Here is a 16,023-nt window from a genome sequence, read left to right on the forward strand (position 1 = left end):
GAGCAGGCATCTTGCCACTGTTCATTGTATGGACAATGGATAGATTTTACACTTATCCCTTCTGTCAATTCATTTTAGTAAGTAAAATAGAATCCAACAAGAATCAACATTTCAAATTGAATAGTGCAGAAAATGTGACCGTTTGAATGTAATACAAGACAGCGATATTGGCCAAATTTGTGTTATTGAATCATCCGCTCGAAGTGGACGGGGCAGCCGTAATCACTGAACTTCAGGAGAAAGGCACATGGCGGACGCTGCGATGTGATCTGAATAGCTGTCCTGTGTTCACGTTCTTGATAAATCTGTAATTGTTTAAAGCGGCGAAGTGTGTAGGTATGAGCGAATCGCTCTGCGAATGTGAAAGTGAGGAGTGAAGCGGCGAGTGAGCGAGGCAGAGCGAGAAACAGTGAGTAAGTGAGACTTATATAATGAGAGACAGTTAACTCAGGAGAAAATGAGTGAGATAGCAACGCGTGAGGCAGTGAGCGAGTGAATAATTGGAGGAGGGAAACGGTGTACGAGAGAGGTAAGCGATTGATAAAATCAGCAAATGAAGTAGTGTGAAATAATAACTGAACCACATAACAACCGATTAAATTCATAATTCATAATGAATGAGGCTGTGAGTGTGAGTGAGTGACGCTGTTAGTGCATGAAGGAAGTTTGGGTGGGTGAGACTGTTAGAGAGTGAGGCGGTGACTGAGTGAGGCTGAGTAGTGAGGCTGAGTTAGTGGGTGAGGCTGAGTGTGTGAAGGAGGCTGAGTGAGTGTGTGAGGGAGGCTGAGTGAGTGTGTGAGGGAGGCTGAATGAATTTGTAAGGGAGCTGAGTGTGTGAGAGGGCTGGGTGAGTGTGTGAGGGAGGCTGAGTGAGTGTGTGAGGGAGGCTGAGTGTGAGGGAGGTTGAGTGTGTGTGTGATGGATGTTGAGTGTGAGTGAGGAAAACAGTGTGTGAGGGAGGCTGAGTGAATGTGTGAGGGAGGTGAGTGAATGTGTGAGGCAGGCTGAGTGAGTGTGTGAGGGAGGTAGAGGGTGTGTGTGAGGAAGGCTGAGTGAGTGTGTGAGGGAGGTAGAGGGTGTGTGTGAGGAAGGCTGAGTGAGTGTGTGAGGGAGCTGTGTGAGGGGGCTGAGTGAGTGTATGAGGGAGGCTGAGTGAGTGTGTGTGAGGGAGGCTGAGTGAGTTTGTGAGGGAGCTGAGTGTGTGAGGAGGCTGAGTGAGTGTGAGGGAGGCTGAGTGAGTGTGTGAGGGAGGCTGAATGAGTGTGTGTGAGGGAGGCTGAGTGAGTTTGTGTGAGGGAGCTGAGTGTGTGAGGGAGCTGAGTGAGTGTGAGGGAGGCTGAGTGAGTGTGTGAGGGAGGCTGAGTGAGTGTGTGGGGGAGGCTGAATGAGTGTGAAAAAGGTTGAGTGTATGTGTGAGATGGAGGTTGAGTGTGTGAGGGAGGCTGAGTGAGCGTGAGCGGCTGAGTATGTGAGGGAGGCTGATTGAGTATGTGAGGGAGTTGAGTAAGTGTGAGGAAGGTTGAGTGAGTGTGAGGAAGGCTGAGTTTGTGTGTGTGAGGAGGCTGAATGTGTGAGGGGGCTGAGTGTATGTGTGAGGGAGCCTGACTGAGTGTATGAGGGAGGCTGAGTGTGTGAGTAAGAGAGAGGCTGAGTGAGTTTACGAGGGAGCTGAGTGTGCGTGAGAGGGAGGCTGAGTGTGTGTGAGGGAGGCTGAGTGAGTGAGTGATTCAGTGAGTAGGTGAGTGAATGAGGCGATGGGTGAGTGCGTGAGTGAGTGAGTAGATGAGTGAATGAGACTGTGGAGTGAAGGTTTGAGATGAATTTCCTTTGATCAGAGACTAACTTCTGCTCCTCTTGCCACAGGTGTTGCCAGAACTGCGAGAGGGACATTGGGAACACCTACTGAGTCAGGGGATTGTTCTAATTCCCTTCTTTGAACACAAGTACACACTTGCAAAATACTGGAATGAAATGGTGACAGGGTTAGCAAAGACAGCGCATTCTCTTTCAGAGTAGTGTAAATGTCCAGAGAGTGCGAATAGGAGTGTGTCTGCCTAACATGGGACTGAGTGAGAGAGCAGGCCGGCTACTGGCACACGACAGAATGGGGAACAGCTTCTGTCTGAGCTGGATGGATCGCACGCTGTGAATCTCAGGTCAAAATAGGGGCATGCAAACTTAACCAGGAGCTCCCAGCCAGTGACAGAAACCTCGAACAAAGCCGCTGAGCTTGTGGCACAGGGTAATGAGGAAACGTAAGCAGTGTCATCACAGCCTGGGGCGCTGGTCTGGACCCTCTGGGGATCCCACACACTCAGCAATATGATCGGGAGATGATGATGGGGGGCGGGGGTCACAACTGAAAGGAGGTGGAATAACTGAGGCAGATAGAACGGAGGAAGAGCATCGCACAACCAGAATACCCACCCATTCACTCACCCAGATAGCCAGCATAATAACACTGAGGCAACATCATCCGCGTGTTACGCAGTAGGAAGTAGGAACCTGGCAATGGTGACGGGAGACAAGGGGAGTCCAGTCTGGGATCTGACCTGAATCGAAAGCTTACCTCTTGAAGGTTTCCGTCTTCCTCCCGAGTCCATGGTAGGAGGTATCGAAACGGCTTGGGGCGACTCGCCCTTGCGAACCGCCAGCCCCAAAGTGAGGAGAGAGTTGCCGGGGACTCGCCCTCAACTTCTGCCGCGGGGAACAGGGAGGACAGGTTGAATAAGAGACAAGAGGGGGAGGAAATCGCCGATTAAGGCAGCGGCAACTAGAAGAAAAGGAGGGGGTGGGGGAGAGGGGGAGGGAGTGGGGAAGGAGGCAAGTCATCATTGGCAGAACCTGAGTGTGAAGTTAACGCAGCAATTTCACAGGGATCCAGCCCGCAAAGCGAGCCTGGAGGGCGAACACTGAGGTGCTGCGGAGAAGCAGCTAGTGAAAGCTACAGTCCTCCCCCGTCTCATCGTATTTATATTACACAAGAAGTGTACAGAGCTGGAAGAGCCACCATTTATCTGGACCTTTTAAAAGGCTCAAGTGATATTTCTGGCTGTTGCATTGACAGAGGGAGAGAAAGAAAAGAAGTTCAAAAAATAATATATAAACGAATGTTTTCGGGGCTACGGAGAAAGTGTATTTATTATGTCAGTAACACTCCAGTACAATAGGCGAGATGAAGGAAAAGTCCAAAAATGCCGCGAAGACGAGGAGAGAAAAGGAAAATGGGGAATTTTACGAGCTGGCTAAGTTGCTGCCTTTACCCTCGGCCATCACCTCCCAGTTGGACAAAGCCTCAATCATCAGACTGACGACCAGCTATCTCAAGATGAGGGCTGTATTTCCTGAGGGTAAGCAGCAGCCGGAAGAACATCGAGAGAAGCCGTTTTCTCCCAAATCGGGGGAAATCTGCCTTGCTCGATGCCCTATCATTCAATCAATCTTTCAAACGCCTTTTCCCGTTTGAACCCAGAATCCTTGCAGCAATAGTAACTCTCTTTTAAGGCTCTCTCTTCCAAAAGTTCCCTTTTCATCGAAAGTTGAATGTTTCATTTTTAACCTTCGAAGAATAGCTAATCTGTAGGGTTTTAGGAAGAGAAATCTGCCTGAATTAATATCTTTAAAAGGATAACTTATAAAACATTGGGGCTCTTTTCTACTTAGATCTCCGACAGTGCAATTATATCACCCTAAATGTCATGCATTAGGAATCATTCTTCACTTAAAATTCACATTAAGTTTTCTGCACGTCCTGCTGAATTTGATTTTGCTTTTGTAACGTATCCACACACTTTCTCAATATATAACATGCATTGAGGGTGCGTGAGTAATGCCATGTAGAATTTTCAAAGTTCCCTACGCCGTTTCGCTAATTAATTTGATTGCCCAATGATGTGCTAGTAATTACTGTGTTGGACCCATCCTATCTAAAATTATTCCTCGCTCTCGCCCTGATTTTGTTTTGCTTCTGTGAGCGAGTGCGGCGTTAATTCAGTTAAAATGGGACTTGGAGCAATTTTCCGACTTGGTGGCTGACAGTCATGTACGAATGTGCAGGAGCAGATAAAGGTCGCAAGGCTTTCAGAACATCTCCCTACCGGTCAGTATCTCAGGTTATAGTGTCGAGTCGTTTGGGGTTTTCACTGGTGTGATGGGCCGCTAGTGACGGCAAAATTATTCCTGATAACTGGTTCACCGGTGCTTTGTGTGTGTGTGTGTGTGTGTCCTTAACCGGAAAAATCATATTTCGTAACTAAATATTTGTAACTAAAAACATTCTCCAAAACTGTATTTTCATTTGTTCTAGAAATAATCCACATATAATAACTTCACTCTCAATATTTGGTGTTTAGGGCTTACACTTTAAAAGCTGTGTGAACAAAAGGTTTACATGTATAATACAGAGACACTAGAGAAAGAAGCTAACTCGGCCGTTCGGCCCCTTTAGCCTGCTCTGCTGCATTTGCTTTGGTCGTTAAGTGTATTTACGAAATAATTATATCAGAATACACGTGAGTCATAAACAGGTGATTCCTGAAAGCATTTTTGAGGATGTGAGACAGAGCGAGCAACGCAATCCTTTGCAAAGCCCACAGCAGACCATTCAGCAGGCCTACAATGGTGGGCGCCGCATTGTATGAGCAGTAATGCCCCATATCAACTCCACGCAGGTGCAGTTACAATAAGGAAACCATCCTTAAAGGGGACATGTTTTCAAACTGATCCTGGGGACAGTATTCTGTCCGGAGGGGAGGTGCGGTAGAGCATTATTGCAGCCAGTTTGTTAAAGTGTTTTAACGGAAACTACTAGTGATCGAGAAATATTTTTTTTCCACCGGTATTTTGGTAAAGAAGAGGAAATCCGTCGATTATTCAATATTGTGCAACTTGTACATCGCAAAATTAATCAGGTCTCATCCATTCGTAAATATAACCATTATCCTCCACAGCACCAAATAGGGTGAAACTGCGGATTAAACTACAATTAAGATGGCCTTGTACAGCCATCAGGTCTGCCTTCATATACAACCGTATGTAATTAGAATTATACAATTAGAATTGCCAAGCTATAATGTAGTGGCCTGACGTGTTTCAATGCATAGGAACCACAGGTCGAATACGGCTAATCTCAGCTAGAATCAGGTGGTGATTTGTTACCGAGTCATTGTGTACACGGACAACGCAATAAAGTCCTGCGCCCTAAATTTTTCATTAAATCCTGGTTAATGTTCGATGAAAAACTAAATAAACTGACACGTCCCCGCTCCCTGATCTATGCTGCAGTGTGAAATAAAGGCTTGCATACGGCAGGATGCAGTGGACCAAGCAGTGGTAATAACCCAGTCGTCATTTCAGCTGTACAATAGAGATTGGGGGTCCTTCCACCTCACTGGAAAACTGATCCCATTTTGCAAGTTCTTTGTGTGTGGGGGGGTGGTGGGGGGGGGGGCACCACGCGTCTTTAAAGATCTCCACAATATTTCAGGCAATCCCAAATTTGGGGGGGGGGTGGAATAATTATTTTATTTAAATGATATATTACGCGTTGTTAAAAGCTGACATTGTTCTCAGGGAGCCTTAAATATATAAAATCGGCGTTTGTTGAGTAATTGGAACTAAAGTTGTATGGACGTACCTGTTCTTGTTCAACGTTAGAAAACGGCAGTTTTACATTTGAATGTGTTTTGTAACACGGTTTCACTTAAACCAAGCCGTGTTTCTCCCCTGCCAAATTAAATTATCACTCGCCTTTCAAGGGATGGGGGGCGGTGGGGGGCGGGGGGGATGAATTCAGACTCACTGCCCGGGTATCTGCATGTGCAGCATCTCAACTGGGTGCCTTCACACACACCGTTTCCCCATGTTTAAGGGCAATTAGAAATAGGCAACTAATCTTAGCCAGCGACGCTGACATCCTGCGAAAGAATTTTAGAGGGGTTATTCAGATCACATTGGCGTTGACAGTAATGCCGTATTTCGTGCGAAGGTAGAGGGGAGAGATTGAATCCGGTTTCCTAAAAGATTGTACAAAGTGTTTACAAGTACAGGTGTAACCCACCTATTAATCATCTCACGAAATGTAATAAATATTTAAATGTTATTAGGGTGCCATTGGTTTCCATTGTATAGAAGGATTGAATAAAAGATTTAAAAAGCTGTTCGTTTTTATTTGAATTGGAGGCTGTATACACAGCTACTAACAATATCCCTTTATGCAGCCTTAAATAATCTGCAATGTCCCTTGCGAAGTACCCCTTTAACTGGAGAGTCCGATAGCTTTTTTTCTCCTCATAATCTGGACCATACGTGTCATTTCTTTCTTGTGGAGCAGTAGACTGGAGAGTGTCATGATAGATGCGGCAAAAAAAAACTGTACTGGAACACGGCTCAGAGCAGATGCAATGCCTAAACACGGGATAAAAGCATGGCTTTACATCTTAGCTCGGCTGCTTATGTCGGAGATATTTCAGCATTGTGCGGCACTCATTTTATCCCTCACATTCCATGAAATGTGTACGGATATCTGTGGCTAAATTGGCAGAGGGACAATTACGAAATCAAAGGTGACCAGGGGCGATCAGGGTGATCAGTAAGACGCCGGAGGTCAGAGCAGCGGTCTGCTATTGATGCAGTCCTTTGTTAAGGCATTTCTTGCACGACACTGCCAGTAACGGGTCTGTTTAAATCGCTGGGATCGGAGTTCACCGTGTGAGGTGTGTGAACGGATCCACAGATCGGCATTCAAACTCACCTCTGTTACCCCTCCCCCCACAACAAACACACACAAATTTTACTATTACCCAAAGATGAGCAGCAGTTCCATCCATTTCAAATCGGCACATGAACTGATTTGCAATTTAAAGAGGACAAGAGAGATCTTACTGGAGGACACAACAGCGAGAAATCGAGTCTTTTTCTCAAGATGAATGTGCCACTGTCTGAAGTAGCTTCACTACGAAGTAGCACTGTGCAATGACTGGTGAACACATTTAGCAGCTATATTAAATATATATTCGCAGAGATAGGCCAGATTTAAAACAAAAACGTCTGTCATATATAAACTGCACACCACAAGACGGAACTAAATGGGAGCTCTGGGTGAATCAGTGTATTTTGCAAGTTGTACCGCCGCCCGGACAACCAGCTGGGATCAGAAAATGCAAACATCAGCTAAAACATTCTTCCAAAGCACTTCATGTTATTGGTGGCGAAACGAAACATCTGCTCCGATCAGATCCTTGCCTTTTTTCCCTTTCTGTTCAAATAGTAACTCGAGTTTATGACAGATCTAAGCAGATTTATTTTGAAAGGATGTTTGCATTGCAATGTAGCATGAGAGCAGATTTCTTTCAACATAGTTCGATGCCTTGAAGCGTTCTTTTCTCTCCTTACAACCTTAGAAGCCAAGTGAACACTTATTGTCAAAAACAATGGCTATTCCGGTGGTGTGCATGTGAAATCAGGTCCCAATTGAATTTCTCAGATGGTGGATTAGGGACAGTGGGGGTCCGACTCCAGTCCCGGCTTCCGCTACTTGCAGGCTGCTCGCTTAGAATGCCCGTGCCCTCTTGCCAAACACCGCGCGGGCACCATTGCAATAAACGTGCAAGCGAGGGCGGTGTGGATTAACCTGTCATTTGGGCGCTCCTTCCAGTAGCACCTAGAAATCCCCACTCTTTCTGGAGTCGGGTGCGCTGTTGTGAGACGGTTGTTGGCGCTGTAATGAAATTGCAGCTAACAACCCCACTCACCCTTAACCCAGCGATTACTGCATTTATCATCGGTCATAGCATAGATTCTTATATTATCGAATAAATATTCTACAGCACTTGGGGCGAATGGGATCCAAGGCTATGGGGAGAAAGCAAGGTTAGGCTATTGAGTTGGGCGATCAGCCATAATGAATGGCGGTGCGGACTCGCGTCCTTGATAACAGGAGGACCCTTTGGGCCTCCTCCTGCTCCTATCTTCCATGTTTCTATGTTTCTATGAGATACATTATTACTTCTACATGCGTTAGGCTTTGTAAAGTGGGAAGACCTCAAAATGGACTGTTATGTTAACACATTAAAGATATTTAACAAAAAGACTTGGGGCCCCAGTTATACTAAATATTTGCTAGTATTGCATAATCTCACTCTTCCGGATTGACAGGAAGACCAGTGATACTGTTATGTTCCAGTTCGCGCTAAAGCAATTTCAGCTATCCCCCATTCCGTATTATTGGGTGTCCAAAAGGCCCCATTTGATTTTCTACTGCGCTTAAACCAAGTCAGAGCCGGGAGGACCTTGTTTGCTGTTTAAATTTGGCACCAAGTACAGTATAACTGCAGTCCCCGTCTGAGGTGCTTATCTTTATAAAAATCGAATTTTCTTGGGTGCAGCTTCGAGTGAGGACAATGGATGAAGTTTAAATTAATTGATTAATGCTTGTATTGACTGCCTCGGCGTGGCTGGAATCATAATTGTCCTGCCTAGAACTCCTCCCAACTCTTAAAAACGTAAATATTAACTATTTAAGTGAAGGTTAGACAATTTTAATTGTGCCCTGGAGGCGGGCTAAATCGGATTTGACACTTCGAGTTACATTCAGGTTTAGCATTAGTGTACAGTGCAATGTAAATGCACCCTTATTGTTATCAATGAACCTCTAGAAATTGCAACAAGGGATTGGACCTTTGTATGTAAACAATATGACTGCAGCTACAGTGAGGATGTATTGAACGCAATATTATCCATTGGCACCCTAGCTTCCCGGTGTTACATAAACGTGAACCAAATTGCACAAACCATGCTAAACATAAACTTATCAAAACAGCCTCCGATATTTGCAAATCATTGATATTGTCGTGATTATACCAGGGTGTCAGCATTGACAAAGTGGTGCTATTCCCGCCTCCCAATTCGAGGGTTGGGTGTTCAAACCTGTCTTAGGATTTGTTCTATACTTAATCTTCAATGCAATACTGAAGGAGTGCTGCACAATGGAAGCTGCCGTCTTTCGGTTAGGGTGGAGAACGGAGGCCCGTGTGTCAGTTCAGGTGGTTGTGAGAGATCCTATGGAAGTATTCGAAGAGCAGGGAAGTTCCCCCGACTGTCATAGCCAATATCTATCCCTCAACTAACATTGCTAAAAAGTTGCCAAAGATGCGCAGGTTAGGTGGATTGGTTATGCTGAGTTGTCCCTTAGTGCCCAAAGACGTTAGATTAGGTGGATTAGCCATGATAAATGCACAGGGTTACGGGCATAGGGCGGGGATCTGGGTACAATGCTCTTTCGGAGAGTCAGTGCAGGCTCGATGGACCGAATGGCCTTTTTCTGCCCTGCATGGATTCTATGATAAAATAGATGGAGTAGTCATTGCCTTATTGCGGTCTGTGAGACCTTGTTATGCAGTTACATTAAGTTACAATAGTCCCTACAATTCAAATTTACTTAATCGACTGAGATTTGGATTTGGGACAACCAGGAAACGGTTAGAACCGTAGAATCAACGGCATGGAGACAGGCCCTTCGACCCAAACTCTTCAATGCCAACCATCTAAACTAATCCCACTCGTATTTGACCAATACCCCTCTAAATTTTCCCTATCTGTGTGTCTGTCTAAATGCCTTTTAAATATAGAATTGTTTCAATACAAATTAGTTCTTATACGCGGAGATGTATTTGCATACTGGTGTGCATGCCCCAATGCACCAATGTGTGAAGACATAAACACAAGCGCAAGTAGAGGTGTACATGTATTTAAATACAAATACGAGCAGTCATGTTCATAATACTGTATATAGTAAACAGGCATAGGACGGACTGCACACAAAACACGCATGTATATAGTATATGCAATAGATAGATAGGTATATAAATCACAATCCAAATGATAAATAAAGTGTAGTTCATTTTGATTTGATTTGATAAAGTGTAGTTCATTTTGATTTGATTTGATTTATTACATATATTAGTATCCAGTGAAAAGTATTGTTTCTTGCGCGCTACAGGAAGTATATCATTCATAGAGAAGTAGAGAGGGTGCAGCATGTAGTGTTAAAATCATTGAGGCTGAAATTTGTATTGCTTAAGAATAATGAACTGAAACGCATACAAATGCAGTTATAACACATTCAGAATTCAATGAGGATTTTTTTTGAAATTGCTACTACTTTTTTAGCTTTGTGATGAAGTTTGCCGACAATTAAATTCTTGCAGGAATACTGTTACTGAAGTTGATCAGTATTGCAACATTTATTGTGCATGGCATAAAAATGAATGTTAAATGGATACTGTATACACAAAGTAAATCGTTGTAAATATGTATTCTTTCTAAGGCACAGACGCTGGTTAATTAGGGAATACACATTTTACACCTAAAAGTTAAAGTTTATTTATTAGGCTTACATTGACACTGCAATAAAGTTACTGTGAAAATACCCTGGTCGCCACACTCCGACGCCTCCTCGGGTACACTGAGGGAGACTTTAGCACGGCCAATGCATCTAACCAGCACTCTTTCGGACTGCGGGATAATACCTGAGCACCTGGAGTAAACCCACACAGACACAGGGAGAACGTGTAGATGCCACGCAGACAGTCACCCAAGCCCGGAATTGAACCCAAGACCCTAGCACTGTGAGATAGCAGAGTTAACCACTGTGCCACCGCGCTGTAAACAATGCATACTGTATAAAACCAAGCTAAACTTAGTGATAAATCTGCCAACCGTTTTAGGTGCTTTTGCAATTAATTATGTGAAATGGCTGCAAGGCAAATTGGAGAGGATTGCTATGTTTACATTGATACGAATGAGTGTACAGGAATCGACGCACGACTTCACTCTGGCCCTATTCATGAAGACATCAATCAGTGCAGTCCTTGCATTCAGGAGGTAACTATGCTTTCAGAGAGGGGGGAAAAAATAATTATTTTGCATTTTGTTCGCTTTAGTAGTTTTTATGATTCTGGATTTCAGGGGACTGGCAGAAAGGACGCCTCCTGTTCGTGGTGAAAAGGGTGCTCCTCGAAAGCACATTTGGTATTAGGATCATATTGTACAGATTTTATAAAGAGGAATTATAAAGCGACTGTCCTCCAGGAAAAAAGATATTTATTATGAAGAAAGGTGTCATTTGCTTTCGCGAACTTTTAATAGTAACGGCTTCACATTGTCGCTGTTATGATTTGAAGTGATTACTACATTATGCAATCAATGTCAGATAATATAATCTCACTTGCTGAAGGATTATAATATCTTTAAAAAAAAGATCTCTCTTGAGGATCAATCACGCAATGGAAATACATTTCCTGGAATAGTTTGCCCTCCAAATATGTATTTAGTTGTATTCTGCCCATTCTCTCTTCAGAGACTGCAACATAAAACATGTTTACACATTTTAACACCAACCCTTGGATAATATTAAGATAAAGAGCGCTCAGAAAGTTGTTTAATCTTGTTTAGTATGATAAAGACGCCAAGTCTCTGCGGGATTTTTACAGTAACTTCATTGCAGTGTTAATGTAAACCTACTTGTGAAACTAATCAATAAACTTAAACTTAAGAGTGTACAGAGGGCAATGGTATGGTACCGATAGGGTTAAATGCACAGAACTGTACAAATCATAGACAAAACAGTGTAAGCTGAAACAAACTGCTTGAAGTGCCCCCGGTCGGCTGATCTATTCTGGATTCGCTATTCTCATTGTTAACTTTTCACGATGGCTTCGTGATCCGAATTAGCTGTCGGCGTGTTTCTAATGGAAGTCTCCATGGGTGTGAAGGGGGTGCACAGAGTTGTGTTGTGTTTGTCACGTTGTGAGACTTTACTGGAATGTTCCGGATGTGCCCCGTGATGAATCCCATGTGTTTGGTTTCAATTCGGCAGGAATAAATGGCAAGGTGCCATTGAACAGTAAAAAAAAACCCGATACTGTAAAGTGGCCTCGCAATAAGATACCAGAATCCGTTTTTAAATATGTCTCGCTCCAACTAAATGACGAATCTGGGTAGGAGAGTTAGCGATTAAACCAAGGACAGCCACAGTCGCAACTAGGGAGAATGTTTGCACATGAAAATAGTGAGATTAAGATTCTGAGTGTCTGGGAGCGAGTTACATCAGAAACATCACCCCGATTCATTATTTGAATGCAAAGTCCACATGAGAGGAAAACTGTTTTATTCGGCGCTGGTTAATGTTTAATAGTGAAGAAGCAACAGGGAGTTCCGAGTAGTGTAACACGAGAAATACAAAGGGAAATACAAATATTGGAAGTACAGACGCTGGAGGAAACACTCAGCGGGTCAGACAGCACCCGTGGAGAGAGAAACTGAATCGATAGTTTTATTTATCCACCGAAGGCTGTATGTGTGTGTGTGCCTTTCAGATAACGCATTTCGCGCTGCACTAGAATCAGTGCCTAGATACCGTCTGGAAAGTGAGTGATTCAAGTTCGGGCAGCACGCTGGCACAGTGGTTAGCATTGCTGCCTCACAGAGTCAGGCACTCGGGTTCGATTCCCGGCTCGGGTCACTGACTGCATGGAGTTTACACATTCTCCCCGTGTCTGTGCGGGTTTCCTCCGGGTGCCCCAGTTTCCACCCACAGTCCAAAGATACGTGGGTTAGGTGGATTGGCCATGCTAAATTGAACCTTAGTGCCAGGGGGACTAGCTAGGGTTATGGGGACAGGGCCTAGATGGGATTGTGATCGGTGCAGACTCACTTGATGGGCTGAATTACCTCCTTCTGCACTGTAGGATTCTATCATCTAATTAACAATAGAACGCTGTGTGTATGTGTGTGTGTGCTAACAAACGTGTGATTTTAAAACTTAATAAAATCTGGATTGGTACTTTAATTACACCAGTCTCGAAAAACCCTGTCCACAGACTCACAACTCCTGTGGTAAAGGTTAAGGATCAAGTGCCCCTGAAATATTGTGGACGGGAGCACCTTTCTGTGTATATCAGGGAAGGCGAAGGTGTGAAGGACGAGGGGGGCAGACAGATGGTAGTCAGCCACATGACACCCACAGTATATAAATAAATCTCTATCCGCTCCTTTTAGACAGCATGAATGTTTAACAAACTCGAGCAGGCAAGCGGAGAGCCTGCACACAACGCCACTGAGAAAGACTTTAGCTCACTTATCGGAGCTTGGAACTAAGGAGACTTCAATGAGGGCTCCCTTACTTAGTGTTGCTTTTATCCACCCGCACTAACATAGCAGCTAAAACACAGGCCATCCCTCTCCGACAGCAAACTCCGGGAAAACACTGTAACAGCATTAAAGCCTGAGTGGCGCACTTCCTAATCCATATTTTTAACATTTTCAATGGGCACTTCCTACAGCGCGTGTCACATATGACCGTTCGGATGTTTTCAGAGAAAATATAAGGAAATGTCGAATCTTACTTTTCCTGGAATTATATTGTCATAGCCGATGAGCGTGAGGTAAAGGGCAGGTTTAATAATGCAACACTTTCCCTCACGCTTTGTATCGACTTTTTTAGCTGTTACTGGGGCAGTGAACAGTCAGAACCCACCGACCTCGTACCTTCGGACAGAAACTCAGAGGGAAGCAAAGCTTGGAAAGCAGAGAGGGGAAAAAAACCCTCACCCTGGCCTTTTGACCCTTGGAAAGTGAAGAAAGAGGAAGTAAGCGTAGAGACAGAAAATATAACACATTCATGAATGACCGCGTTTGGAACACATTTTCGAGGTTATATCACAAGTTGGTGCAAGATGTGTGTGTTTGCATAAGATTAGTGATGGGCCTGAGAGAAACAATTGCACCCCCTCGCTGTACACACACATAGATTGAGTATTCTACACGGCCATTTATTCTTTTACAGCCCATCAATATATCAGCGATAACCTTTTACATATTCACACATGTTGTCTGAAAGGTCCCTTTGAAATATTGGTTCACTTTATTTGTACTGCGCTTAGCTCTGCCCCATCCAATAATTTGTAATAATGCCGAAAGGTGCAATGAATGCTGAAAATGGCCAGATTAGATATTGGACTTCATTACTGTGTGAAGGACAAAGGGATTTGGTACCAATTCGAACATGTCAAGATAATGACAGAAGGCTGCTTATCACAAGGCGGGCACTTCTCAGCATCTGGGGGTCGATGGGAGGGAGTATTCTTAATAGCCGCCCGGTCTAACAGGAGCCGAGACTTTATTTTTCTCTGGATTTCTTCCCCAACCAATCCTTTCATCACAATCCCCATGTTTAATTCAGTAAGAGTATCTCGATAGGTTTCCATTAATCCATCAATCTTGGTCATAATACCTAACCACGAGAGATTTACTATCCTAGCACAGGTGACATTCAGCATACCGCCTTCGCTATTGCACTGCAACGGGGTTTAGGCCTTCTCCAGCCGATCTTTATGAAGTCTATGTGCCTCCCTCAGATTTTCCCCTTCATTTGTGTTGACGGATTGAACGAATTTTCCCCCTCTCCCTTGTCTGCAACGCATCTAACATCAATAGAGAAACTCTAACCTCGACAGAGGCACTAATATAACACAGGTTACCCTACACAACCCACTATTTGTGTTAGGAGAGAATAAATCGTATCAAGGACATTTTCAAGTTCCAGGGGGGCGGGCGGGGGGTGGGGAGGGGGGTGGCGGAGGAGGGAGGAGAATCCGAATCTGACAATTGATTGAATGGCCGCAAACCTAACGCGTTTTAAAATTTATCTTACAAAATCAACACAAATATTAAGGAATGTGCATACTTTTTGGAGAGAAATTTGTATTGGAATTTAAGATTAAGAAACAAAACGGTCAATGCGAAGGTGACGCAGACTAATGTGTAAAATCGAGGAATTATTTAGAAATTTTTAACCGGTGGGGCCGCTTTAAAATGAGACCTGACCCTCTAGTAAGGAAGTATGGTTCCAACAGAAACAGCAGAGGTTTAGCTGCAGGGTGGTATTCAAAGTTAAAAAAGATGCTTGCACCTGACAAAGTTCCTTTTACATATCGACTTGCCTCTTAAACTTCCAAGTTTTCCGATGGCTTAAGTAATCAGGCGCAACATTTTGGAACGGGGTTTTCATTGGGAGGCGCCCTGTAAGAATACCACTCCAGCCTTACAAAAGCACCCATCCGTGAACCTCCAGCTCCCAGAGTCGAATTTCATTTTTAATGAACTTGAGTTCAAATAATATTTGCTCTACGATGAGGATACTCAAAATATGTCGCTGCAAAGCTTTGGTTCTGCTAGATCCAAGCTTGGAATTTTTGAAAAAAGAAAGAAGCCATTCAGCACATGACGCCCACGCGGGTTCACCGAAAAAGTGGATCCACTTAGTTCTATTCCTCTGTCCTTTGCCCATACCTTTTAGAATTCATTTAAATCATTTGTTCATTTCCTTTTTCAAAGCTATTAGAGATTCTGCCTCAACCATTGGTTGCTTAGGCAGCATTTCACTTCTGATATCTTTGCCCCATTAATAACTGTTTACTTAGCTTTTTCAATGATGATTTAGAATTCCTACAGTGCATAAGGAGGCCATTCTGGCCGTCAACTCTGCCCCGAACCTCCTATAGGGCATTCCATCCAGACTCATCCTATCCCCATAACTCTACTTATTTACCCCGCTAATCCCTCGAACCTGAACATCGTTTAGACAGACACCGAGGAGCACTCCAGAATGGCCAATTCCTCTAGCCTACTTATTTGGACTGTGGGAGGAAATTGGTGCACCAGAAGCAGACGCTTAAAAACGTTAAAGATTTAAAGTTATCAACCAATAGAGTGGGATTCTCTCATTCTAAACAACCACTTAAAATGTTTGAATACCTATTTTTACCTCCTTTCGCAATGAAAAGTGTTCCTCCTCCAGTACAGTTTCAGTGAATGACTTTTCGACATGGCCTTTGCTTTAAATATATTTCCAAGCGTTAAGTAGCCAAAGTGGACACGATGGTCTATGAATGAGCATTGATTTATATAAAGGTTGGCATCAAATATGCCTCAATATCCAATGTTTTAAACTTAAAACTTCACCAG

At 43.9% G+C, this 16,023-nt stretch overlaps 1 protein-coding gene across 1 annotated transcript in view; it reads left to right on the forward strand.

Annotated features, from left to right (window-relative positions):
* Positions 1–3,145: 3,145 nt before the first annotated feature.
* Positions 3,146–16,023, forward strand: part of LOC145352943 (single-minded homolog 2-like) — a 104,368-nt gene continuing 91,490 nt past the window's right edge. The window contains exon 1 of the mRNA XM_080203251.1: positions 3,146–3,350. Within this exon, the coding sequence (XP_080059377.1) occupies positions 3,176–3,350 (175 nt within the window). The 5' untranslated portion in view covers positions 3,146–3,175. The remainder of the gene's footprint in view (positions 3,351–16,023) is intronic.

This window comes from Carcharhinus amblyrhynchos, chromosome 15 (genome assembly GCF_965287045.1).
Source record: "Carcharhinus amblyrhynchos chromosome 15, sCarAmb.v2.hapA, whole genome shotgun sequence".
NCBI lineage: Eukaryota > Metazoa > Chordata > Chondrichthyes > Carcharhiniformes > Carcharhinidae > Carcharhinus > Carcharhinus amblyrhynchos.